This window comes from Seriola lalandi, unplaced genomic scaffold, assembly GCF_002814215.2.
Source record: "Seriola lalandi dorsalis isolate HSWRI2012SDOR001 ecotype SW California unplaced genomic scaffold, Sedor1 jcf7180002053931, whole genome shotgun sequence".
Taxonomy (NCBI): Eukaryota; Metazoa; Chordata; class Actinopteri; order Carangiformes; family Carangidae; genus Seriola; species Seriola lalandi.
Window position 1 is genome coordinate 259,118 of NW_019524484.1, and position 23,858 is coordinate 282,975.

Sequence of the window (23,858 nt, forward strand, 5' to 3'; positions counted from 1 at the left end):
CTGAGTGGAGCTAAGGACTGCTGCTTAGGGAATACAGTGTTATTGCTGTAGAAGCACACTGAGACAGTCTTCTGGGAAGAGCAGATGGGCTTTTCATGTAGAAAAAAATCATGACATCTCTACAAAGTAGGCCTGATATTTGCTGGACCAGGACACTCTCTCAGCCTCGTATTTCTGTGTTCCTGTATATCCCCAGCTCTGTTATTTGACTATTGCCCCAGCTGTGTCTCTTCTTGCATTCCTTCCTTCTCTTGTTAATGTCTTTCTCTTCAATGCCTCTCATCCAGTCAACAGTATGTTAAACAGACACAAATCAAAATGAATGCATGAAATGTGCTGGAGATGTGCTGCATCTCAAACACATCAATGCTTATATTTAAGAAAGAAACTCCATTTCTACTGAATTTTTCATCGACCATACCAGTAAATTCTAGTCTTCCAGCATTTGTAAAGGCTACTAAAACACTATGTTGGTAATCTTTTTGAGATATACAAATTTGTGAAGTTTTCATCATGAATAAATAGCTTTTTTTGTTATACAACTATGTCTTGACATTTCAAACGGGCATTCTGAATTATTCCATCTCATGGTGTTCGCTGCTGCCATCTGTATAGAAACAGTATACGACAGCTGAAAAGAACAATCCTGTTACTCTGTGTCTCTGTGTAAAATGCAGCTACTGGGTCCTGTATGCTCTCTTTGCTTGGGTGGCAACCACTTTCACTGTAATCTGCTCGGCATCAAACCCTGCAATACAAAGCCACACTGGGCCACTTCTTAATTTTCTTAATTAAATAAGATGCTGTCTGATGCAGGATGATCCCTGTAACTGAAGGTGTGAGACTGTAAGCCACACAGTGCAGCTTAAACCTCAGCTAGGCAATCGAGAAATGATGGAAACTATTTAATACACTTGCAGTTTAGTCTTACGATAATCAGATCTGCTTTGCATGTGAAGCCACAGTCTTTACAGGGTGGAGTCAGATTGTCAGTGTTCACAATCCCCTTCTGTAACGCTCCTCCTCCTTTTCAAATTTAATGGAGAAAAGTCCAAAACGGCTTTTCTTTTTAGTACTGTCAACATTAAAATCACGCAAAAAAATATATCATAATCACAATACTTCACATTACTTCATTACCTCACTTACATCAATATGATGTAACTGATCAAATCTTATCTTACTGAATTTCCTTTGAGCAGTGGAATAATTAAACTTAAAACATTTCATATTAATGCCTGTTGCAGTAACTAATACTGTGAGACATTGACTGTCAGTGAGTGAAATAATGAAATTGACAAAAATGACTAAATTAACTACATAACTAAACTAACTATAGGCTGTTTTCCCTTTTTAATTTTCCATGTACACACATGCGTAATTACATTAATTTACTGTTCAGCAGCAGAGACAATGATGCACATGCATCCTTACAACCTACAGCTGTAGTCAGGAAGACACAACACCCTCCAAGAACAAACTGCTGAACAACAATGTCTGCAGGATCTAAACTTGCCTTATAACCCTTTAATGCACTGCACATTTCACCCTCCTTTGGATTAGCTTTTCTGATGTCATGTGGCTTATTCCTCAAGCTCTTCTTGTCCTTTACTATCTTAAGCTCTAGGACTCCTTTGCTCCTTTGAACCCATTACAGTCGGGATTCTTGACTGAGAAGCGTTGTGCTGGTGCAGCCAGTTGGCAGAGGGCACCCTGGTTAAAGCAGGGTGCATCACTGCACTCTAAATAATTAGTATATGAAATGGAAAAGATCATAAATGATCGAAAAGAAGAACACTGTCACTGTCTTGCCTGTAGACTCCATTTCCCTATACGCTCCATATGGGCCTTCTGATATCTACTGATGGTCTCTGCACTCACAATGTGTCAGTCACAGGCTTTGGAAGGTTCAAGGAACTATTTTTTTTTCATATAAACAACATGAACATCTATATAACGATTTCTAATAAGCCCATTGTATCAGAGACATGTCTGGCACTGTGCTTTACAACCTTCCATAAGCCACACGTAAGTGGATTACTAAACTGGCATAGAGCTCTGCAGAGAAATGACTCATTCACTACTGTGAGCATAGCCAAATTTCAGCAGAATGGTGGAATAATGTCGCATTTTCTTTTTGTCACTTTCGTACCTGTACACAATCCAGATGCAATGTTTTGATGTTACAGGTTAAATATTTCAGCTATTAAATAATATAATGATGCCAGACAAAGTTTGACCAGATGCTTGAGTATTAAATCAATTTTAGGTAAAGCTTGAGACTGAATCCCTCTTGTCTTGTCCTTCTACCTAACTACTGTACGTAGCTAAACTTACACTTATATCTGCTGATATGTTAATGCACCTACATGTGTTCTGTGCCTTCTTTGTCTAGAAAGACTGCTATGGTGCTCAGAGATGGTTAAGCCCCTCAGCTTAACACGGCACATGTAGTCTCACTTCCATACAGGAACCCTCTCAGCCTTTCTGACTGCCTTTGTGTTAAAACATACCAGGGGAAACCAGAATGTGCCCACACTCCTTGCAGTGAGCAAAAATGTCTATCAGTAGGTATGAGTAGGTATTAACTTTATGAGCAGGTATTAACTTATTTAAAACCTCTCACTGTTTCTACTTATTGCCCCAAAACATGTTGAAAGAGCCCAGGAAAAGAGTTAATGATGATTTAAAGTTACATGGTAATATAATGATTATATTAATGACTAAAATCTGCAGTCAGGGATTTCCTCTCTTATTCCTCTCTACTGCATTTAGTTTCGATTCCAAACATTTTCTGTCAGTAAATAAAAATAAAATTCTCTTCTATTCTTCACTTATAGTTTCTACAATTAGCATCTGATCTTTTTCATGTATGGAGGGAGCTGATGTCCTCTTGTGGAATGGAGCTGAATGCTTTTCAATGCTTTGTTATGTGATATATTTTTGGATTTGAAAGTGAAGAATAGGTGAATCTAGGCCACTCAAAGTTCATGCAATTAAATCCAAGAGGTATTCATATGCAATTATTAAGGAATTATAGAAACGACCCTTTGAGAATTTATCTGAACGGGGAAGGGGTTTTGCATTTTTAAATAGAATGAAAAAGAATTGAGTGATGTAAAAATAATGAATCAGGTAATGTTTATGTGCCACTTGCACTCTTTAGATCATTTACTCGGATTTCTTCCAAAGAGAGCAAGCACACTGATGCCGGCTGTTTCACCACATGTTCAGAGGGGCTGTAAGGAGAGAGACGATTTTATGTGGAATGTGATTATTAGCTGCATAATGTGGGCTTCTACAGCTGACCTGACACTCTCAGGGGAAAAGGACCTTTGAACTGATATGAAAATGCTCACTCATGTGTTGCTATCTCACAGATGAGTCAGAAATAGTTGTAATGTTGAACTGGTAAATTAGTTCTGCGTTGCCTGTGTTATGCCGTTGTTCGGGGGAGTGGTAAAAAATCGAGGCCCAGTCACTTTTGATTGTGCTGCTGCATTTAGTTTTTGTATGAGACGTTCGCTCATTAATTCCAATAAATCTAGTAGTCTGGAAATCACTGACATTTGCTCATTTAATCTTCATCGCTCTGATCCTGTAGAATAGCAAAGATCGCATGATTAAAATCCATTGAGGCACATCACACTAGATGTACTGTAATGTCTCACTGTGTTGCCCTGTTTATCAGTGAGGATACACTTGAATAAATAAAGCCTCGGTCACATGTCTGTTCCTCTGTACATGTGTATTGGGTTTATCTTTGATATATCTAGATCCTTAATTTCATCCAGTGTGTCTGTTGGTAATCCCAGGGTACAGTTTTTGTGCATGTGAGACATTACATTTACTATTCATTTGACAACACTTTTGTGATGTACAAAGTAGGCACCATCCAAGCAGCAATCACATGCTGCATCACGTTATGATCAGCTATATTCCAAAATTATTTGATTCATTTTTCTCGAGATTGCAAAACTATACTGCCAACACATATATAACTATTTGTAGACACTGCTGGCTACTTGACAATAATTGTGTTCATTAAAGGAGCATCAGAGATGCTGGGCTTTCTAATATTTTCTTAGAAAGGTTGAAGCTACTTGTAAATGTTCACCTAGGCAGTCTTCTCCAACAACAGCATTAGCATAATTTGAAGTAATCCTTAGTGATAACAGCATTACATTTGTTCAGGGCACTTGACAGAAGACTGAGGTGGAATTCACCGATATTATACTGCTCTGTAGTGTGCAACAGATCGCTTTTACTTCAGCCACAATATGACAAAACAGGAATTATAAATTAAACTCAGAGTGGATGCATGAACATGAATATGAATTTCCTCTCTGACTTTCTAAGGAATGACTCATTGGCATTCAAGAGGCCGTGCCACGAGTGTGCTGGCGTGAGAGCCGGCATTAAAGTCAACCAGATTTAGGTTGGCATCCTTTTGACTGATCAGACCAGCTCCCCTTAGGCTTCCACAGAAGTGCCTGAAGCAAGAGCTAGTCGGTTGCTGCTTCTGCACACTGCACGCGGTGTCATGACACCGACAGAACCAACTGCACACAAAGCATAAAGTTTCAAGTTTCTCTGATACCTCGACACCCTTTCACTTTCCAATCCCTGTCCTCGACCTCTCCCTGTCTCTCCCTGTCCACTTCTCTGAAGACGTCTTTTTGTAGTGCAGTAAATTCTATCCACCGTGACTAACACCTGTAGCCACCCGGTCCTCTGTATCATACATATTTTGGAATAGTTTTGTTGACAGCATTACAGATCAGGAAAGATGAGGCAGACGGGCAATCCACACAACTGTTACATACACATCTCAGCACTCAGTCAGCAGGAGAGTTAAGTTGTGAAAGGCCCAGCAGGGATCCAGTGAAGAAATGAGAGACTGAATGGGGTGAGACTAATTGCATCTGCTGGGGAATAAACATGTAGTGTAGCCAGTTTCATTAATTTATTTGGTGATGAGCAATTAAACAATTCCCACAGGTGTCAGGTGTATGTTTTGTGTGAACTGTAATAAGTTAATTACCACTAATTTATCATAATAGCATGCATATGTGTGTATAGAGTACGCTTAATGAGGGTTTACTGTTATTGTGTGACGACTGATTCAAGTAACAAATATAATTATTCCGCTGTCTTTCCCATTTCAGGTGGCCAACCTGCTGCGACTCTTCCAAATCCCTCAGATCAGCTATGCTTCCACCAGTGCCAAGCTCAGCGACAAGACCCGCTATGATTACTTCGCCCGCACCGTGCCCCCTGACTTCTACCAGGCCAAGGCCATGGCAGAGATCCTGCGTTACTTCAACTGGACGTACGTGTCTACAGTGGCATCAGAAGGTGACTATGGTGAGACTGGGATTGATGCCTTCCAGCAGGAGGCTCGAGCCCGCCAGATCTGCATTGCCACTTCGGCCAAGGTGAGCCGCTCCATGAGCCGCTGGAGTTATGAGAACGTGATCCGCTCCCTTCAGCAGAAGTCCAACGCCAAGGTGGTCATCCTGTTCACGCGCAGCGAAGACGCCCGTGAGCTGCTGGTGGCAGCCAACCGCATGAACGTCACCTTCACCTGGGTGGCCAGTGATGGCTGGGGAGCGCAAGAGAGTGTGGTTAGGGGAAGTGAAGCTGTGGCAGATGGGGCATTCACCATTGAACTGGCCTCCTATCAAATCCCCCAGTTTAACGAGTACTTCACTGCTCTGCACCCGTACAACAACACCAGGAATCCCTGGTTCAGAGAGTTTTGGGAAAACCAGTTCCAGTGCAGCCTCCATGATCTGGGCTGTGGGAAGCAGTCACTCCGTGAGGTTCCATTTCAGCCAGAATCCAAGATCATGTTTGTAGTGAATGCTGTCTATGCAATGGCTACTGCCTTACATAACATGAGGCAGGCCTTATGTCCCAACTCCACCAAGGTGTGCGATGCTCTTAAACCAGGCAATGGCAGGAAGTTTTACAGGGACTACATTCTCAAGGTCAAGTTTGAAGGTGAGTAAAATCTTGATGAACTAATATTATTGCAGTGTTACTTAAAAGATATGAATGTTCAGGATGTAAAGCTGCTTTCTTTTTCTCATTATTCATCTGTATAAAAATCCCCATTTAATCTCCCCAAGTGCTCTCTGCAAGTACTGTATGCTGCCAAATTGGGTTATGTCAATTTAGATTTAGATTCATATAAAGTGTTGAATTAGTTCGAGAGTAATTCTACATGTTTATACACTGCAGCTTTAGATAAGCTCTGTAATGATTCAATTTGCAAAGATGAAACAATTTCCACGCCGTCATGCTTGAAGGCTCCTTCTCTCATGCATTTTGATTTAAGTGTGAGTAAAGAGAGGGCTATTCAGTTCGAACACATACAAACATCACTTCCTCTCTCAGATGCAGAGAGAATATTTGTTTTCTGCTTGTGGAAACAAAGCTGCAACACTGTTACACTACAATGTGTAACAAATGATAGAGCCACCAATTCAAATCATCTCACGTTCATAAATGAGCGGCATTGTCTTATCCTTTGATTTTAATACTAATACATTACTAAATACCAACATTTTCATTGATGGGATATAGAGGTGGATCACTGTGCTCTCACCCAGCCACGCTTTTCTGCTGATTACGATTTAAAACAAAAAAAACCCCCAAAGGATTTTACTATCCAGAGACTTAAAATTGGATTAGAGGCCTTAAATTAGCCAGTCCCTGCAGGCCTTACAACACCATGAGGAGAAAATACACACATAACAGATGGATTACTAAGTCTTTCTCTACATTTTCAAATAATTTGAAATAAGAGGTTAGATTCTGAAAGTGCTGCATAATAAAGTCAAATTTTAAAATATAGAATAATGGCTGTTTATACTTGCAAAATTATCATATGTTTTACAATTAAATGATGTAAATTTTACTACAGCTGAAATGATAAGTCAAATAAATTATTAGTCAATTGACAATTAAAAAATTAACAATAGATTAATTTGTTTACATAATTAAGGAAAAATAAGATTTATTTGGCTTTGTATCCCTAAATGTGAGGATTTTATTTATTTTTTCTGTCTTCTTTTTGCTATACATCATAGTAAATTAAAATAAATGTCTTTGTGTTTTGGACTGTGTGCTGTATAATACAAGCATTGCTGAAAATGAATAAAATTAGTCAGTGAATTGAGAAAATAACCGTAGAATAATCGATAGTGAAAATAATCATTGGTTTCAGCCCTTAGTACACTATTTCATAACCATGTATGCAGAAAGTTAATAAAATCAAGATAATGATAGGTGACTTCTAAAATTTTAAATTGGTGCTTCATTTCAACCTTGACTTTTATGAGGAATTTGAACATTACTTTATATAATGTGCCATCTGTCTGGAATTCCCATTCTGGTCTTCAGTCCAGGGACTTTCCATCAAAGTAAACCGCCTCAAACTGTGGCCTCCATCATGTAAATTGACAATTTGCAGCTGTGTCCCGTCACAGTCACTGTTCAGTGTATACTGCGAGACAAATAAAATGTCAGCAGAGACATATAAATAAGCAAGGAGATAAATTTAATGCTAGACTGTCTGAAAAAAATCATGCTCTGTAAGATATGAGTTCATGGTGTAAAGTCCACAGTCTGAAACAAGTGAGTCCAACTGTCACAAACCTAATGTTGATTGATAGGTTTGCTTTTACTTTGACAGTTCTTATACCATAGTTGCACTTGCCATACGATGATGCCTGTGTACCTGCTATTTAATAACACTTTCTTTTTTTTCTTTTCACCTTCAGCACCATTTCGTCCACCAGACACAGAGAATGTGGTCCGCTTTGATGCCTTTGGAGACAGCCTGGGCCGTTACAATATTTTCCACTATCACAAAGAGGGTGGACGCTACGTCTACCGTAAGGTTGGCTACTGGGCTCAGAGCCTAACCCTGAACACCAGCCTGATCCCGTGGGCCGGCCAGGTAGCCCCCACCTCCCAGTGTAGTGACCCCTGCAGGAAGAACGAAGTGAAGAGTATGCAGCCAGGAGATGTGTGCTGCTGGATCTGTATCCCCTGTCAGCCCTACCAGTATTTGCAGGATGAGTTCACCTGTGCTGACTGCAGCTTTGGACAGTGGCCCCTGGCCAACTTGACAGGCTGTTACGACCTGCCTGAGGAGTACATCCGCTGGGAAGATGCCTGGGCCATTGGACCTGTCACCATTTCCTGTCTAGGGATGATGTGTACGCTCTTTGTCATTGGCCTCTTCCTTAAACACAATGAGACACCTGTAGTGAAAGCCAGTGGACGTGAGCTCTCCTACATTCTTCTGCTGGGAGTGCTGATGTGTTATAGCATGACCTTCATCTATATCGCCAAACCTTCCACAGCAGTGTGTACGCTGCGCCGGCTAGGCTTAGGCACCTCCTTTGCTGTGTGCTACTCAGCCCTCCTAACCAAGACCAATCGCATCGCTCGGATCTTCAGCGGGGTGAAGGACGGAGCCCAGCGGCCTCGGTTTATTAGCCCGGCCTCCCAGGTTGCCATCTGTGGTGCTCTGATCTCCTGCCAGCTGGTGGTGGTGGTGGTCTGGCTGCTGGTGGAGGCCCCAGGTGTGAGAAAGGAAGTGAGCCCGGAGAGGAGAGACGTGGTCACCCTCAAGTGTAACAGCAAGGACTCCAGTATGCTCATGTCTCTCACCTACAACTGCATCCTCATTATTCTCTGCACAGTCTACGCCTTCAAGACCCGCAAATGCCCCGAGAACTTCAATGAGGCAAAGTTCATCGGGTTCACCATGTACACCACCTGCATCATCTGGCTGGCTTTCCAGCCCATTTTCTACGTTACTGCCAGTGATTACAGGGTGAGTTACGTTGCGGTCCTCACTGGAAGGTTCGCCTATCAATGAAATGTTACTTTACTCTTCTCTAAATGTCGTACATGCTGTGGAAACCATTTGTAATGCATTATTTGTTCAGATGGCTTTAGGCTCTTCTAATCTAAGCAGAATACATCCTAGCAGATAATGACTTCTTCCGGGGTTGAATTTGGATTTTATATGCATGAAATCACAAACTAATGTCATCTAGTATTGATTCAGCTGTCAGACATGTCTGCATTGCCTGTGGCTCTTAGGAATATATATTCTTTATTACTGCATTGCTTTAATTCTTCACAATTAGCTGCATATTTAAGATTGCCATGTAATGTGCAAGATAAGAACTTTGACTGGCTTATTTTACGTTAAAGTTAAAATATTAATGAGGTGAATGTAAATTATAAAAGATGGACGCTCAGGTCACGGAGAAGTGAAACAGGGCGCTAAATATACGTCTTACCACAATAAAACCCCAGTTCTAATAGTGGTACAAGTGGTGTTTCATCAAGCTATTCTGGATTTGTTGGTCCTAAACCATCATGAAACTATGGATGGATAGATAGATAGATAGATAGATAGAAGTGACAGTGATACAAGTTTTCTTTCTGAGACTGCATACTGAAGGGATGCTGATGGTCATTTGTAGACACAAGAACATAAACTGAGTCGATAAAAAATTTAGAGGAAAGGGTGGCCTGTGTTGTGGGGGTTTATCCCTCTGGGGTCTGAACAGAGTGCAGCGAGAGAGAGCCAGAAGGGAGAAATAGACAGAGGAATCCCCTGACACATCCCTTGTTTCTGCCTCTGCAGAAACATGGAGAAGGCAAGCAAGAGCATGAGCACTGAAAGGGAACTGAACGTCCCTGTGTGTTCCTTTGTGTCCCTGTGCGTAGCTGTGTGGAATGGAGTGTGAAAGACTAGGATGCTGAGTCCCAGCTGTGCCCTCTGTCCTGGGACTGCAGTGAGGCTCAGAGGAACCCTTCCTCCAGGCCCTCCAGGCTACACTGGCAATTCACAGCCAGAACGGGCTCATCAGATAGACGCAAAACTCCCCTTTGACCGATGAATAATTACTGAAGCAACTGAGTTGGCGCAGCCTCTCTAGTTTTTCACAGGCAGGGACACATTACTAGTGTTCTCCTAGTTTTACACCACTTCTCAAATTGTTGTCACAGCCCGATGCAAATATCCAGCTGAATGACAAATACAGGTTTGATTGTTGTCTGTCATAAAATGTTAAAGTTAACTAAATACAATCTACTGAGCCATGAATAACACATTTGATTATCATATGAAATATTAAAGATGTTCTCCACACCCTGAGGGAGAGGGCTCGCCTCATATGCCAGTGCTGGTCATCTCATCTCAGCAGCAAACACAACTGATTAAACAGCCAACGCAGTCAAAAGTCACAGCACTTCCATGAAAACACTGAAGACAGAAAATGATTTCCTGTGCTCTTTACAATCACTGCCTGTTATACTATTCTGCTGAGATCCGTCTTGAAATGGACCTTTCCTTGTCAGTCTGTTAAGCTTGTTTGACTGACATTAAAGCAGTACAGCACCATATTGTTTGTCTCTAAGATGATATAGAGCCCATTGTAGGCTTACATATACTGGACACAGTGCAAACATCAGTTTTTATAGTACCGGAGTCAGGCTTGGAAAAAGAGTTGAACCAGGAAGTATGTAAATACAGAATATACAGCTCTTTGAGGAAATAAAGAAATAAATCCAGCAACGCAGCATTAGTGGAGAAAATACAATTCGAGCATTACTTTATGTAGAACAGCTGATGAAGCCAGTGGGGATCAGTATGATACTCCTCGTCATACCATGAATATCTTTAACAGTAAATGCTCATTAAAATCATTTATATGTCTAATTACAGTAGGTTAAAAAAGAACTAGATTCATTCCACTTGTGAAATCTCAAATCACACACTGGTCTCCATCAGTGAATTACTGGTGGGTTTTTTCAGTTCATACTCCATACCAGCCTAACTAGACTGGCTTGCAGCTGGTTCATCCAATAAAGCTTTTCAATAAACGTACAGCAAGAAGCTCAATAAAAACAAGGAATCTCATCTCTGCTGTGAGGTGGTTCTCTTGAGGAACACAGCCAACATTATTTATATCTGAAGCAGTAGTGTTGTATTTTTGAAATAAAATAATATCTTCAAAGGCCAAAACACAGTAAAAACAGCAGTGAGCAGAGACAAGCAGAAACTGTAGAAGCCATGCTCTACATCCTGTTCTCCACACTTGAGCAGAAGACCTCTGGAAAAATATTCCTGCAAAGGCAGATTCCTTGTCCTCTGCTCTTCCAAAGCAACATCTTGTGAATTATTAAAACCACTTAACAGGTCATTCCTATGCAGTACTGTCTGCAGTTCTATTCAAAACAATTTCTGAATTAAGTAGAGGACACTTCCCCGCCGTTCACTTTCGTATTGTTCATAATATTAACCATAAACTGTCCCTTTGCCTCGGTATGTTTCCAAGTCCAGTATACAGTAAAGAAAAATGGTAATGGAACATTTTGTGAATTTAAATCTCAACCTGGGACATGAGTGTGTCAGTGTGTGGACTGCATTTCAGAGGTGCTATGAGGTGAATCTTAATGTTGAATTCATTGAACATAGCAATCTAAAATACATCTGAAGATACAGCGATTCAGTGATGTAGTTGTTTCACATTACATGGTACACAATGACCTTTAGTCATTGATCACTGTCTTACAAACATATACAGTACACGTCAAATATATTAACATTAAATAATTTTCTCTTTTGTAGACATGTTTTTCAATTAGTCCCTGTTGAATATTACTGCAATAATTAGTAATTATATACTGTAAGACAGTAGGAAACTGATAACATTCATAACTAAATATTAGTCTCTAAATAAAAATTGGATAGATTTTGTGGCAGTTACATCCCTGCCTTAACCAATGGATGCTGTTTATTTTCCATTATCATAGTATCTCTGCTGGAGAACAGTTTGTGCACAGCACAATACTTGGTTCCCACATTATTTCAATACCAACATTAACATTCTGACAGACACCTGCTGTGCCTTGTGAAAATGAAATGCACCTGTCACACACCGCACGATGCTGGGCTGTATCCTGTTATCCAGGAAAAACAAAACAAAGGCAGCAAGAGGGCTGAAAATGAAGGAGCAGACTTATGACACATAGTGAGATGTGGGCATGGTGAGGGGGAAAAGGGAGCGAGGGTTAAGCGGTTGATTGACAAGCAAATAAACAGATCGCTTAACACCTTTCTTTAGCAGTCCCGGCTGATAATGTCCTCCTTCCTCCTCTGTTGCACCTGACTTTGATTCTGAATTATGAAACATGCCCTTATTTCTTTTCTGACTCCAAAGCCCCTTTCGTCTGAAAATGAATATTCCTGAACGGCAAAAATCTTCCTAAGCGCCATGACAGTGCTTAAAAGATTATTCATCAGAAGAGTTAAGTACTACAGACGTTGAGAAACTATTTTCCACCTTCAAAACTTTACCCAATCCTCAATACTCAAACTACCATCACCAGACACAGACTTTTCAGCCGATATCTTTGCCTCCCTCTTTACTGAAAAAGTGGTGGCCATCAGTTGCCAATTCTCTGAACTCTCACACTCAGCCCTCTAGTTGAGTTCAAGGATCCAAAAAGTGTAACATGTAATAATCCTACCACATGTCCATCCTGATCTCCCCAGCTCAAGGACGCATCTGTTCTTTCATTCACCCCTCTCACTGACAATGATGTGTCAAAACTTCTGACTGGTAGTCGTCCTACTACATGTATAGTGGACCCCATTCCCACCATCCTCCTCCAAGCCATATCTCTCACCATTGTGCCAGCAGAAACACGTGATAAATGCTTAACTGGCTCCTAGAACATTCCCAACCGTATTCAACCGTATTCAGGGGGTGACTCCTATGCTCAAAAAACCCTCACTTGACCTTGCTGAAGTTGAGAAGTATTGACTGGTCTTACTACATTTCATACAAGTGTATCAAAAGGGGGGTTTTCAAGCAGATCTCAGAATTCCTCTCAAGGAATGACCTCCTTGATCTAAATCGGTCAGGCCATAAGAGTGGCCACTCCACTGAAACGGCTCTGTTGTCTGTGACAGTAGCCCTCAAGGCAGCTAGAGCTGCAGCTCATTCCTCTGTTCATATCTTGCTCGACCTAATGGTATCCTTTGATACAGTGAACCGCCAAATCCTGCTATCGGTCCTCTCTGACATGGGCATCTTGGGCAAAGTGCTTTCTTGGTTTGAAACCTATCTCACTGGGCAGTCCTTCAGTGGATAAGGACAAACATCCTTATCCAATTCCCTCCCCACAGGAGTGTCCCAAGGATTGATACTTAGACCCTTACTTTTTTTTCAATATACACTACCTCCTTGGGTCCAATTATCCATTTGCATGGCTTCTCATATCACTGCTATGCAGACAACACCCAACTCTACCTGTTGTTCCCGCCAGACAATCCCATGGTCTCTGCTCAGATTTCGGCTTGTCTCTCAAATATCCACATGGATGAAGGAACACTACCTTCAACTAAACCTCTCTCAGACTGAAGTCTTACTTATCCCAGTCAATCTCTCTCTATAACAATATCATCTCTAACCTCCACCAAGGTTACGAGAAACCTGGGAGTCATGTTTAGTGATGAGCTATCTTCTCTGATCAGGTTTCATCCATCTTTCAGTCATGTTGCTTTGTCTATGCAACATAAGAAAAATCAGCTCTTACCTTACTCAGCATTCTACCCGTCTCTTGGTCCAGGCCATGGGTATCTCTTGCCTGGACTACATCACCTACAGTGAAACCCTCTTTGATTAACCAAAAAGGGCACATCACACCGCATCATTGACCTACACTGGCCACCCACGGCAGACCCAAATCAAATTCAAGTCACTAATACTTGCCTTCAGAGTGACTTCTGGGTCTGCACCCAACTACTTAAACTCAATCATACAGGTTTATGCTCTCTTTCATCCCCCACATTCCTCTAAGGACTGTTGTCTGGCATTGTCTTCTCTGCACACAAGGCAATCACAGTTCAGGCTGTTCTCTTCTGTGATTCCACAATGGTGGAATAACCTACTGAATGCTATCGGAGCAGCAGCATCCCTATCATAAGAATCTCTTGAAGATTAATTTCTTCTGAGAGCACCTCCTCTCCTAACACGTCCAACACGCTACCATGCCTAAATTGGACTTACTATGCACTTTTGGTGAACTTTCTTACCTGATTTCCTTGCACTTATTTAACAGATGTAGTGCTTAGTACTTACACCAAGGTCTCTTACTACACTGAAGCAATACTGTTGTCCCTTACTTGTAAGGCGCAGATAAAAGCGTCTACCAAATGAGTAAATATAAATGTAAGTTAATGTAAAGACTTTCTCCTAGTGTTTAACCTTCCCCTTTGAGCACTACAAACACTGGGACTTTAGCTGTGTGTGGACATTAATACTGGCCATGGTGTGAAATTAAGATTAGTGAATTTGCTGGGGTATAGGGATTCAACGTTTTGGCAATACAGAAATGTCTGTTGAATATACTGGAAATACAGAGTAAGACCTTTACAACCATACTACCTATTAGCTAATAATGGTTTTGGTTTTTGAAAGTGAATTTCTCACCTCTCTTTCCTCCCCCAGGTGCAGACCACCACCATGTGCATCTCTGTCAGTCTGAGTGGGTCGGTGGTGCTGGGCTGCCTTTTCGCTCCCAAGGTCCACATCATCCTGTTTCAGCCACAGAAGAATGTCAGCACCCTCAGGGTGGCTACCACCCGCTTCAGTGTCACCACTGGCCCAGGCTCCAGTTTCTCTCAAGGTAACACCTGATACACAAAAACAAAGATAGTAACCATTAAAAACAGTAACCATTACTCAAAACGTAAATGATATATGATGTTATTATATTATTTGTAACTACTTTATCAGTATGTGTCCACCTTTAAGTCGCACCTCTAACACTGACTGTTGTATTTTCTTACCTTTTTCAAAATCATGCATGGTTCAGATCAGGGAAAACAGTTTGTCCAATGTTCTTCCATTGTTCCATTGTATTAAAATAATAAACCTTTGTGTTATTTCTGTAGAGGACAGAGGGCACCCACAGTTATATCTGGATAAGTAATTAAAAATGTAATACTAACACATACACACATAACTGCAAAACACTGAATTTCACCTAATTTCACATAGTTCAATACTTGATTATCATACAGCTAATTCATCTGTGAGTACGTGGTCCTCTGGACCGTTTACAGTACAGTAGCTCATTGGAAAAGGTATGGGACATGTGGTATATGTTTTTTTGCAATTCAGGAGAACTTAACTTTTTTTTTTTTGTTTAATGTTTTGTAGCATCAGCATCCAATGTTGTTCCAACAGTGTGTAACGGACGAGAGGTGGTGGACTCCACAACGTCCTCCTTGTGAAGATTGACTGAGTTCCTTTGCCAAGCATTGTAAACAGAGTTATATAATCACTAGTCCTGAATCAGGTGTCTCCGATATTAAAGAGGTCACACAGACGATTGTCCTGACTTAGTTGTCCTCAAAGTGCTGTGAGTACAATGTCCCAATTATTTTACTTTGTTCTTTGACTCGTAGCGATTTTAAATGAGATGCCAACAAAGTCGCATATAGCCCTTGTTTTTATTGAAGATTCTACTTGCAACAATGAAGTAAATTATAGTAAATCTGTTAAATGTAATATATACAAGACGTTTTTAATGTAGATTTTGGTGAACCAGTTTGTGCTTTCTTGTAATTTATGTAAATAAAATGTGTTTTTTATTAATACCAAAATGACCTGTAGTCAGACTATTTCTTTGCACATGATCATGATAGACAGTATATTCCAGAGGACAATATATGCAAAAAGACTTTGAGATTTTGATTTGCTTTGCTTGACACTGCAGACACTGAGAAAAATGGAATAATCCTTGTAGTTTTAGTAACCTGCACAAATCTGGCAAACATGCTGTCATAATACATTGTTTCCTGTCATGTACCCCCTTGCCACTTGTATTGAACAAAAAACTTAATACTTTGTTCTTCTTTACTTTGCTACCATGCAAGGTGGTGGCCTGGCCACTGCGATCAATTTCGAGTTCAGGTTCTTGGTCATGGGTGCTGCATCATGTGGACAGAGGGAGCCAGGGATTGAATCATCAACCCTATGATGAGTGGAAGTCCTGCTCTTCTTCTTGAGTCACAACCCTAAAAGAAAGCAACTTATGATTTGCATGAAAGAAGTGAGATTCAGGTAGTCAAGATGCTTGACTATAATTGTTCAATTATGATTTCAGTTTGTGTTTAAAAGCTGAGCTGTCTAATATTTACCAGCTTCATCTACGCCATCTGTCGAAACCAAACAGTCTCTACATGAAAATTACCAACTCAAATATCATCATCTGCTGATATGGGATAAAATCCACCAAAGCTGTCCTAGGAATACACACAGCAGTCAGTACTCCTGTGTACATGAAGCAGATGCTTTGGAAAATAGACCCATACAGGATCCATGACTTAACACTGCCATCTTGTGTCCACATCATTTGATCTAATCTTGTCCATTGCAACATGTAGGCAGCCCTGGGGCTTGCTGTAAATAGAGTATTTGCATATGGAGGAAGTGGACTGATAATCAGTGCACTGTCTTACATTATTAGATCTGCTCTGTGGCCATAATCAAATTACTATGATTATATAAACCAGGTACAGCAATCACTGCAACAGCTCCTAGATGTGGAGGTGCGAGTAGACATGTCAACATGTGTGTAGAGGTTAAAGAAAGAGCCCCACCATATTAAGCTGAATATTTACAGACATAATTATGAGAAAATACAGTGTTGTCTTAGGGCAAAATATCTGACCACCAATCTTTATTGTTTATTGGAGAATGGGTTGTCAAGAACACGCACAGGACAATGGGAATTGTTGCCAACAACACCACATACGGTACCACTGTCTAAGATATGTACACCAAGAGACACTATATCCACATATATTAATATCTGTATGTATTTTATTTTATATAACATTATTAACTACTTTATATACAGTTTTACATACAGGGATGGTTGGTTGATGGTTAGCTGGAGAGGAGAGAAGAAAATAAAACAGTTCTGAGGACTTTTTTTCAGAGTTCAGTTCAGCTACTGAAGCTGCCAAATAAATGTAGTGGAGCAAAAAGTACAATATTTCCCCCTGAAATGTAATGGAGTGGAAGTATAAAACAGCCTAGCATAAAAATGGAAATACTTAAGTAAAATGCAAGTAGCCTACCTCAGAAGTAGTACAGTACTTGAGTAAATATACTTAGGTATTTCAACCACTACACAACCGTGAAGCTACATGTTTTAAGACGTCAACTTAACAAAGCACAGTGGTTGTTGTGAACTGTGGAAAGGATCAAATTTCTGTCCATTAGAAACAACGTAACTGAACTGTTATAGAAATATATTATACCTATATTAGTGATGGATTATTAGTGAGCCTTATTTATAAGCGTGTTTTGTTTGACGTGACTCTCCTTATTTCAGTTTTGAAAGTTGTGGGAGGCAGAGGACAATATACATATGTACATACTTGTGATGGCTCGAAGTCTGTTTCTGTTTCTGTTTCCCCCCCAACGTGTAACCTCATCACAACCCTAACCACCGGGGAAGGAGGGTGGGCACCTCCAGGAAACGGGGGTAACGGAGGCAAACAAACACTATTTGATGGGCTTAAAACTGGACTTGGGTAGGTGGCAGTGTTGCTGATACATAGCTGGAGAAAGGGAAGAATACCGTTGAGCTCCGCCTCTTCCTCTCGCTGTAAAGTGATTGTAAACTTCCTGGAAATCAGAATCCAAGTCAGCTGTCTTCAGTCTATTGCTCCAGCAGCGGGGAGGAGAAGCTGTGTTTCTGACTGGCTTTTTTCTGACACCGATAAAATTAAAAAGGTGAGGTCTGCAGCTGCTGATGGAAATTCACTATCCGTCTTCCGGATAAACTGGGGAGGGCGGAGGTTGCCTTGGTTGCCTTGTTCCAAAACACATAACAACTACTGTTGCAAAATGTGTGAATTGATATTACTTTATACAGTAGCAGACTGTTAAGTACTTAGTAACTACATAAATTGAGAATTTGTTCATTTTGATGAACGGCCAGAGAGCGCTAGCTGGCGAATGTGGGCATGCCTGAGCTTGTCCAGGCATCATGCCGAGTGATCAACGTGACCAGTGACCAAAGTTTCTGTGCATGGTTTTCAGCAGGGAGCATGGCACCAAAGAGAAGGGCTGCTTCAGCCGCCAAGGCGGGTGGCAAGAAGGTCAAGGCGGAGCCAAAGACACCAAAGCCCAAGGATGCCTTCGCCTCTGCTAAAGAGGCCCTTTTGGCTGCAGGGCCACAGGTAAAAGGCAAGAGAAAGGTGGACGAGCAATGCTCACTGTCAAGCTCTGGAGAGGTAAGAAAGATGCTTTGCAATGTTAGGTATCCTAGTATTCATTCATATGTATATCAAGGGGAGTTACTGAATTTTATGCAACCTTATTTAAAGTGTGAAAAATGTTCTGTATTGCCTCCACAGGTATATGAGGACTATGACTGCATGCTCAACCAGACAAACGTTGGACATAACAATAATAAGTTTTATGTCATTCAAGTTATTGAAGCAAACAACAAATACCATACATGGAATAGATGGGGTAGAGTGGTAAGTTTGTCCTGCCACAGATTCCTACTAAGCTACCTTTGTTACTTCATTTTGTTTGTATTTTTCAATTCTTAAATATTAGAAACCCTTGCACTTTTTCAGTGGGATGAAAACATCTGGGACATGTTTCCTTATATTTTATTGTATATGTATTCTGCATGTTCTAAAGGGCTTGCTTGAATAAATGTCTTCAGTAGATCCTTAGTGAGCTCAAATAATTACAGTATATGTTATTGTGAACATGACTGGTGATGTGGTGATAATGTTGCCTCTGATTGCCTCATCTCTAATCTGAATTCAGGGGGAAGTGGGACAGTCCAAACTTAACACGTTTGATAAGGCTGAGAATGCCGTCAAGGACTTTGAGAAAAAGTTTAAAGACAAGACAAAGAACAACTGGAGCGACCGGATGACTTTTGTGTCTCACCCTGGGAAGTACACTCTGATTGAGGTGGATGGAGAGCAGGATGCTGAGGTCAAGGTAATGCAAATATAGATCTCCCTGGAACAAGGAGTGTGAATATGAATCCGTAAATCATTGGAATTATCAGAATTAGAAATGAGTAGAATCAGTTACCACTACCTGTGAAAGACTTCATCAAAGAAATTGATGAAAACTAGCAAAATCTCACAGTACGCCTGTCTGATATTGCAGGTGGACAGTGTTGATGGAACGACTGTCAAAGTCACAAAAAATGTCCTGCCTTGCACCCTTGACAAGGCTACAGAACACCTCATCGAACTCATTTTCAGCAATGACATGTTCAAGGAGGCGATGGAATGTATGAACTTAGGTGGGTGTGTTTCAGTGTTTCACTGTGCTTACCCTTTAATACAAACAGGTTCATGTAGTCTGCAGTTCAGTGTACATAAGTACCTGTCTTGCAACATGCCAGTTGGGGAGGAGTAATAACGTCTCCATTGCCACAAAGGGCAAAGTCTGCATTTACATAACACATCACCTTATCTAAGCATTTTGAACGTATCTAATCAATGTCTTGGGCTTTGCTTACACAATCCTTATGATGACATGTTCGTTTTTTTACATCTGGAAGTAGCTGAAGAAACAGTGTGAACCTTAAAATAGGGAAAATACACTGTGCAACAAGCCTTTTCCTGGCAAAAACAAAGAAAACATACTGGTGTGGTTGGGATTTATATTTTTGTGTGCATGTATGTGGCTGTTATCCAGACATCAAGAAGATGCCTTTGGGCAAGCTCAGCAAGGTGCAGATTGCAAAGGGCTTTGATGTGTTGGAGGAGATTGAGGCAGCCATGAACCTAAAAAGTGGACGAGCACGTCTGGAAGAACTGTCCTCAAGGTTCTTCACCACAGTCCCACACAACTTTGGCCGGAACAGACCGCCAACCATCGACAACAAAGAGATTGTGGATAAGAAGAAAGAGATGCTTATGGTTAGATTTTTCTTTAGCTTTTATGTTGGAGCTGTCTTTGTATAATGTTTTCTCAGCCCTAAAGTCACTCCTTTTTACACGCTCTGTAAAGGTGCTGGCTGACATTGAGCTTGCCCAGACTCTGAAGTCAGAGACTGAGAAGGCTCAGGAAGAGATGATAGAGACAGTTCCTCATCCTCGAGACCAAGACTACAATTCTCTCATGTGCAAGCTCACTCTAATGGACAAGAAAGCAGAAACTTTCAAGGTACTGTGTCATAAGTGATAATAAGTTTCAGTAAATACAAATTCTTTGTACTGTCATGACTGATCTCAGACCATTTTCCATTCATTTTTGGCCGCTAATATTAACTTTTTTTTTTTGCATTTACAGATCATAGAACAATACCTGAAAGCGACTTCAGGTGACTATTGCAAACCAAAAATTATCAATGTTTGGGAAGTCGATCGAGAGACAGAGGTAAGAACCACAGTCGATCTTGTTTAATGCAACACAGAGGACTGAAGTCCTGTGACCAAACACATACATTGCACATTACAGGGAGAGCGCTTCAGCGAGAATGATAATTTGGAAAACCGCCGTCTGCTGTGGCATGGTACAAACATAGCAGTGGTGGCGGCTATCCTGAAGAGCGGTCTGAGGATAATGCCCCATTCAGGAGGCCGTGTTGGTTGTGGAATCTATTTTGCATCTGAAAACAGCAAGTCTGCATGTTATGGTGAGAGTGTATGACGACAAGGATTAAAGAGGATCATAATGACATTGATTGCAATCATAATGATACTATGGTGTTTGAAACATCATGTTTTCTGCCATGTGTTTTTAGTGCGCACGTCTAAAAACACTGGAGTGATGTTTCTGAGTGAGGTAGCCCTCGGCAAAGAATATACCATCACCAAAGATAACAGTTCTCTGAAGAAGGCTCCTGCAGGTCATGACAGTGTGGTGGCAAGAGGAACAGTGGAACCAGGTACAATACTTCCTCAGTTTTATTTATTTAGTAAAGCATATTATACTGTCATGGTCTATGCCAGTACACTGAGAGAGCCACGTCTTTTATGACTAAAAGCTTGACCAGTTGGGTCAAAGTTTTAAGTTGCTTTTCAGTTGGACCGCAACAGCAGGGGCCAGCCCTATAATCGCTGATGTTTCTGGTATTAACACACAATTCAGATCTTCTAGTTCTTTAGCTTAGCATTCACAGATTTCAGGATTTTAGCAGTGCAGAGCAGCAACTCGGAAATGGCTTAATTAAGTTAACACGCAGTCTAAATGGGCCACGTGTAGGTCACAATCTCAAGCTTGTTCCATTGTCTGACAACAGAAAAAGAAAAAACATAAATGACAACAGCTTCATTGGAAATTCGTCTGTATTATACTCATGTATATGTGAGCACGGAGAGTAGGAAAGAAGCAAACAGATGAACTGACACTAGGCAGAATGCAAATAGGACACAATGGTGTGAGTTGTTTACAGTGGTTCCACAACAGTTTTCAACTATGTCTTCAATTTAGCACATTGACCATACACAGTCCAGTCATATACTAGGTTTTGACCTAGTCTTGTTTAATTGCAGTTCATGCTCAAGATCATGTTATTTTAATAAAATTCTACTTGGCGTATTTTTTTTTTTTTTTACTTATTTGCACAATATTGATAGAATGAAAGCATTTGAGAACTGCTGTGTTAAATTACACCATGCAGCATCTTTTGTTTAGTAAAATTGTGAACTGCTGTGTTTTCAGATCCCTCTAAGGACACATTCATCACCCTGGAGGGCAAGAAGATTTCTGTGCCTCAGGGTAAGCCCATAAAGCAGCCCCAGTTCTCAGACAGCTATTTCGGCAACAGTGAATATCTCATCTACAAAGAGAGCCAGTGTCGCCTTCGCTACCTGCTGGAGCTGAACATGTAGCACTAATGCAACTCAGGGAAAGAGTCAGGTCCTTTAAAAGAGAAATGCTCCTTATTCCTTCTGTGTAAGGGGCTTCTTAAAAAGCTTAGCTATGCTGTTTTCTAATTAGCTAATCTAATCATTGTGTAGATGTTTCTACCATAAATGACATATACTTCTCTGTGCCTTATATTTTGCACACTGTAAAACTGGCCTGAGTTTGACAGACTATATATCCTTTATAACACATACATGACAAACTGCATTTACCTTTTCCTTTACCATGATAAAGTGGGTGTCCTTTCACTATTCTCCTTTCAGGATCTTTTATCTGATATTGGTTTTTAAACATCTAAAAGGCCTCTAAATATTTGCACTATTTTGTTTTTGAATTACATCCTGCACCTTGTGTTCTCTCTGAGTAGCTTACCTTTTAAATATTGCATTATTTAATCCAAGCAGAAATGAAAATGTAAACGTGTCCCTCAGAGATGAAAATATCTCAGATCTTTAGAAGGAATTTGTTGTATACTGTTGCAGTTATATGGACATTTTGAGTAACAACAATGATGTTATATAGTAAAGCAGAAGTAAAAATGGTACCCTATGCACAGAAATGTTTACAGGTGGGAAGTATGAGGTTAAGTTTGTGGCTAATGTCCAAGCACTGTTATAAATCTAATATTTCGTTGGACTCTGAAGAAAGTGCTTTTGTTGTGTAAAGTTATATAATATGTAAGTCATAAAAAGCTTGGCCTGCTTTCTTGCCCAGCAGGTCTTCCAGCTACATTATGGTGATACCACATGTCACCATATGGTGTCACTTGTGAGTAACTCCCTTTGGAATGTAATTGCCACAAACATTACTTTAACTCGGGGTATTCAATTAAAACTGAAAGAGGTCCAGTCAGACAAATTTTACTTAAGCAAAGGTGAGTGGGTCCAAGGTGGTGGGGGGATTACAAATAATAAGTTCCTTAATAACAAATGTTCTTTTCCCATTTCAAGCAAAATAAGGGCTGTAATAAGTAGTGAGTACATAATAGAGAGTGCATCTTAAAATACAGTGCTTGACTTCAGAACGGTGAAATAAAAAGTGTGGCTTGAATTTAGCTTTTTCTCATTTTTTGTTGACTCCATTTCACATCTTGACAATCTCAACCATTTTTCATAATAAACAATCTCAATACATCCAAATAAATAGCTTTAATACATTTTCTCTTTCTTTCCCTCGTATATCCCACTCCCCCCCTTCCTCACTCATTTCTCTGACTGTTGCCTCTGTTGTAGACTGTATATAAAATGCTCTCCTCTAGCAATGATTGGCTCTATCAAGTTTTAATATTTCTCAATATTTTATGGGTTATAGTTCCAGGTCCGGCTTGAAACAATGATTAGTCAATAAACTAAAGTTCCCCTCCAACTTGTTGCAGTCTTTTTCTCTTTGGATGTTGAGCGTTAAGACTTTCCAGTCATATATCAGTCACTGTCCACTATTTATGTGTTTCATGTAAGGAAATGATTTATCTTGCAGGATGAAATTTGACAAAGAGTTATATAATTAATTAGCATTATAGTAATACAGTACGTGGAGAAAACAACAGTGATGGTAGTGTGTGAATATGTTAAGTATTTTCATATTCTATATTAACATCCAGTGTAGTCAATTGGAAATGCATGTGATCAAATAATCCTGTTTTCAGTATCAGTTTTGCATTACAATATAAGAAAGTATACAGTACCTTACGTTAACTGGGTTATGAGTATGAAGTAACTAAGTACACTTTAGTAAGTATTGTACTCAGATACAGTGCTGAGGTACTTGCACTTTACTTTCCAATAGTATTTCCATCTGATACTACATGTCAGGCAAGTAACATTTTTATTCCAGATTAAGTTTTCACATACAGAAATTCAAAGTATTTTATAAAATAGG

The 23,858-nt window shown here is 40.3% G+C and overlaps 2 protein-coding genes across 3 annotated transcripts in view; both read left to right on the top strand.

Annotated features, from left to right (window-relative positions):
• grm2a (glutamate receptor, metabotropic 2a) overlaps positions 1–15,714 on the top strand; it is a 34,188-nt gene extending 18,474 nt beyond the window's left edge. Inside the window, exons 3-6 of the mRNA XM_023402420.2 lie at positions 5,169–6,006; positions 7,791–8,854; positions 14,556–14,733; positions 15,270–15,714. Coding sequence (XP_023258188.1) covers positions 5,169–6,006; positions 7,791–8,854; positions 14,556–14,733; positions 15,270–15,343 — 2,154 coding nt within the window. The 3' untranslated portion in view covers positions 15,344–15,714. The remainder of the gene's footprint in view (positions 1–5,168; positions 6,007–7,790; positions 8,855–14,555; positions 14,734–15,269) is intronic.
• Positions 15,715–17,710: 1,996 nt separating this feature from the next.
• parp3 (poly (ADP-ribose) polymerase family, member 3) lies at positions 17,711–23,034 on the top strand. Of its 2 annotated transcripts, none has more exons than XM_023402433.2 (11): positions 17,711–17,858; positions 18,168–18,361; positions 18,485–18,610; positions 18,912–19,091; positions 19,266–19,404; positions 19,803–20,026; positions 20,118–20,273; positions 20,400–20,486; positions 20,568–20,745; positions 20,854–20,997; positions 21,774–23,034. In XM_023402433.2, exons 2-11 carry the CDS (start codon positions 18,176–18,178, stop codon positions 21,941–21,943), a joined length of 1,590 nt encoding a protein of 529 aa, XP_023258201.1. In that variant the 5' UTR covers positions 17,711–17,858; positions 18,168–18,175; the 3' UTR covers positions 21,944–23,034. The 2 variants fall into 2 exon arrangements, with proteins under 2 accessions (XP_023258201.1, XP_023258202.1); XM_023402434.2 differs by having other exon boundaries at positions 17,713–17,858; positions 18,171–18,361.
• The last annotated feature ends 824 nt before the right edge of the window (positions 23,035–23,858 follow it).

Coding starts and splice junctions, on each gene's coding strand:
- parp3 (XM_023402433.2), top strand. CDS start 18,176: ATGGCACCAAAGAGAAGGGCTGCTTCAGCCGCCAAGGCGGGTGGCAAG. Junction 18,611..18,911: donor GGAATAGATGGGGTAGAGTG/GTAAGTTTGTCC, acceptor ATCTGAATTCAG/GGGGAAGTGGGACAGTCCAA. Junction 19,092..19,265: donor AGCAGGATGCTGAGGTCAAG/GTAATGCAAATA, acceptor CTGATATTGCAG/GTGGACAGTGTTGATGGAAC.